Source organism: Triticum aestivum, chromosome 3D (genome assembly GCF_018294505.1).
Source record: "Triticum aestivum cultivar Chinese Spring chromosome 3D, IWGSC CS RefSeq v2.1, whole genome shotgun sequence".
NCBI classification, from domain to species: Eukaryota; Viridiplantae; Streptophyta; class Magnoliopsida; order Poales; family Poaceae; genus Triticum; species Triticum aestivum.
The window spans coordinates 53,935,239-53,938,063 of record NC_057802.1 but is presented as its reverse complement, the minus strand read 5'-3'; the positions used below and the strand labels follow the sequence as shown (position 1 = coordinate 53,938,063).

The 2,825-nt window shown below is 46.3% G+C and overlaps 1 protein-coding gene across 6 annotated transcripts in view; it reads right to left on the bottom strand.

Annotated features, from left to right (window-relative positions):
* LOC123077354 (uncharacterized) overlaps positions 1 to 410 on the bottom strand; it is an 8,504-nt gene extending 8,094 nt beyond the window's left edge. For 4 of the 6 annotated variants that reach the window (XR_006436538.1, XR_006436539.1, XR_006436542.1 and 1 more), the window contains exon 1: positions 111 to 408. Coding sequence is in view for 1 of the 6 variants with exons in the window: in XM_044499634.1 (XP_044355569.1) it covers positions 111 to 330 (220 nt within the window). In the remaining 5 variants the exon portion in view is untranslated. Of the gene's footprint in view, positions 1 to 110 lie in introns of all 6 variants that reach the window. The other 2 variants (XR_006436541.1, XR_006436540.1) reach the window with 2 other exon arrangements.
* Between the last annotated feature and the right edge of the window lie 2,415 nt (positions 411 to 2,825).

Sequence of the window (2,825 nt, the reverse complement as noted above, 5' to 3'; positions counted from 1 at the left end):
ACACAAAAAACGCGTCAAACAGGACTAGCACATACATGTGCAAGCAAGGACGAACAAGCATGCTACTTGACAGAGATGAGGAAATGAGAGAGAGAGAGAGATACACATACACGGAGGAGAGGGGAGGAGATCGGGCTGCGGGCGCTCCGGTGGAAAGAGATGCTGTGGAAACTGCATGCAGCCACAAAATTGACACAAATCCAGCTGGCGCTCGCCGGACAGCCGGCTCTCCCAGCGCGGCAAATCCCGCTGGCTCTGCAGCGTTGAAGCAACGACTGCACATATCTGTGGAAGCACATGTGGATGGGGATGAGAGGGATACAGATGCATCTCGCTGGAGACGAATGGATAGGCTAAGCGGTGGAGGTACACGTGATGGCCTGATGGGGAGTCTACGTGCAGGTCGCTCAACCACAATGTTGTTTTTATCAGCCTTAGTATGGAGATATTTTCTTGCGTTTGGCCTTAATAGTGCAAAAAAAAAAAACGTTGGGAATGAATTACAAATCAAAGGACCTTCGATAAGAAAAACTACATAATAAAAAATCATTAGAATTCGAATATTTTGATAATGTTATAAAATACTATAGACGAATTATTAAACTCTCAAAGAGTATATAAGGGCACCTCCCACATCGACCCTCAAAACGGCCGCAACTGTCCGGATCATCAGGATCTACTTTTTTTCGTAAACTCTCAAAGAGTACATAAGGGCATCTCCAGCGTCGACCCTCATCCGGAACAGGAGTGCGGTGGAGCACCTCGCCGCTAGCACGACAATTGCGCTGGACGTGGATTAGACCGAGCAGGAGGCGCTAGCGACTCCTATTGCACCGCCTGCCAAATCCGTCGCGTCCGCTGGTGGTACGGCTAACGTCAAGCGGAGCTAGAAGCCGCCTTCAAGAAGATCCACGATGCGGTCGGTGAAGTCTACGACAAGAGCAAGGACAAGGGTGACGCTGCCAGCTCCGCCACACCCGCGCCCCAGCGCAACGATCATGAAGTCGGCACGTCCAAGGGCGCCGCCGACAGTGAGGAAGAGTACAACATGGGGGTCGCCGACACTCTGGTCTCAGGAAGGCCACCGCCCTTTCGTCAGCCGATTAGCCGCTTGCAGGATGCGAAGGCAGAGGGTACAAGGCGGAGCAGGAACTTTAGTTCGCGGGGCTCATGGCCGGGCAAAAATGGGCGAGCGGGGGCCGATAGTCATTTAGACTAGGTTTAGAGTACGGTTTAATTAAAATAAGTCAAAATGTAATAAGTGTCCTCCAGTCTAGATGAAAAGCATCACGTTTTGTCTAAAAGTTATTCAAGTATGAATTAATATGTCCGGTTTGTCTAAATATCTCTCAAATTTGTTCACTTTCGTCAAATTTCTTGCAAAATGCAACCGGATGCGGATAGCTAAGGGACTATTCCATGCACCTATAAGAATCATATTGTATGTTTTTCCCGCTAAAAGACTATTCTATGCACCTGTAAGAATCATATTGTATGTTTCTCCCGCTAAAAGACTATTTCATGCACCTGTAAGAATCATATTGTATGTTTCCCCCGCTAAAAGACTATTCCATGCATCACCACTCTTTCATTCGATGGAAGTGCAGACCTTAAGTATGCGTCAATGAAGGATGTTAGGGTAGCTTCTCACACCAACACTTCACGATCCTAATAAAGATAATTCAACCCATGGCAACCCATCAGCATATGCACCTTATAGAGACGAGGATAACCTTATTTCAAGGTTTGTCAGAATTGAATATAAGTGAAGCGTAGTGGCACGCAAAGTAGATTTTGTCATTTTTTCCGTCCCGTGCTCTACCGAGCCCACCACGACGCTGGCTACCACGACACCTAGGACAGTGCCTCAGTCCCTCGCGCCGACGGCTGCGCGGTGGCCGTGTGGAGCCAAGCTAGGTAGCGCTGGCCAGGGGCTACGGTGGCAGGGTTGTGTGTACGGAGGCGCTGAAACGGGATGGCGAGGTGAAGAGGATAAGCTCGAGCAGCCTCAGCGCGTTAGGAATCAATAAAGGAGCAACCTTCGTGTACGTGCATCCGTTGTTCAGCAATACTAACACCAGATTTTGTGGTATAAAAAAAATGTCCTCAAGTTCATGTCTCATCTGTTTATACGGGCATGTGAGATTGCAGCGAATTTGTTCATGCTGGCTCTTGCTGATTGAGGTTGTTCCTTCTCAACCCATATTTGCAGATCCTCATATGCGCGGCCAAGGTGAATTTGGCGAATCGTTGCTGCTCTTGTTGGATGATAACAACGTCGTGAGTGGACTGTCCATCTGACTATCCCTATGTATTTACAAGCTGGCCACCTCCACAGATCAATGGATATTTTTTTATCGTTCAACGGTGCAAGGTCGTGTTTGATTCCTTCAGCCTCATGCTATCAAATACTTCTTGATCTTTGAGTCAGAAGGAGAAAATTGGATTAAATATTACGAGTGTATTGGACATGCTTGAAGTTGCATTAGATTCATGCAAATAAGGAGATATTCTAGATTTTATTGTCAATGCTTTGCTTTAATCAGGAGAGATAAAATCTTACATGTTATTTGTATAATTCAGCAGTTAATGAGCTTGAACACAGAAATAAGTAAGGGGTCCTTTCAACTGTACAAAAAGATTTTTGCAAGAAGGACATCGGAGATATGATGAACTACTTAGAAGAGTGAAGGTATTTATCCATGCTGCGTCTTTGCAATTCATGTCTGAATGCTGTCCTAAAGATAGTGCATTGGTTGTCGCTTAGTCACATTCTGTTCTGCTTATGTTAGCATTGTCCATCTTGATGGAAACAATGAGCCGTG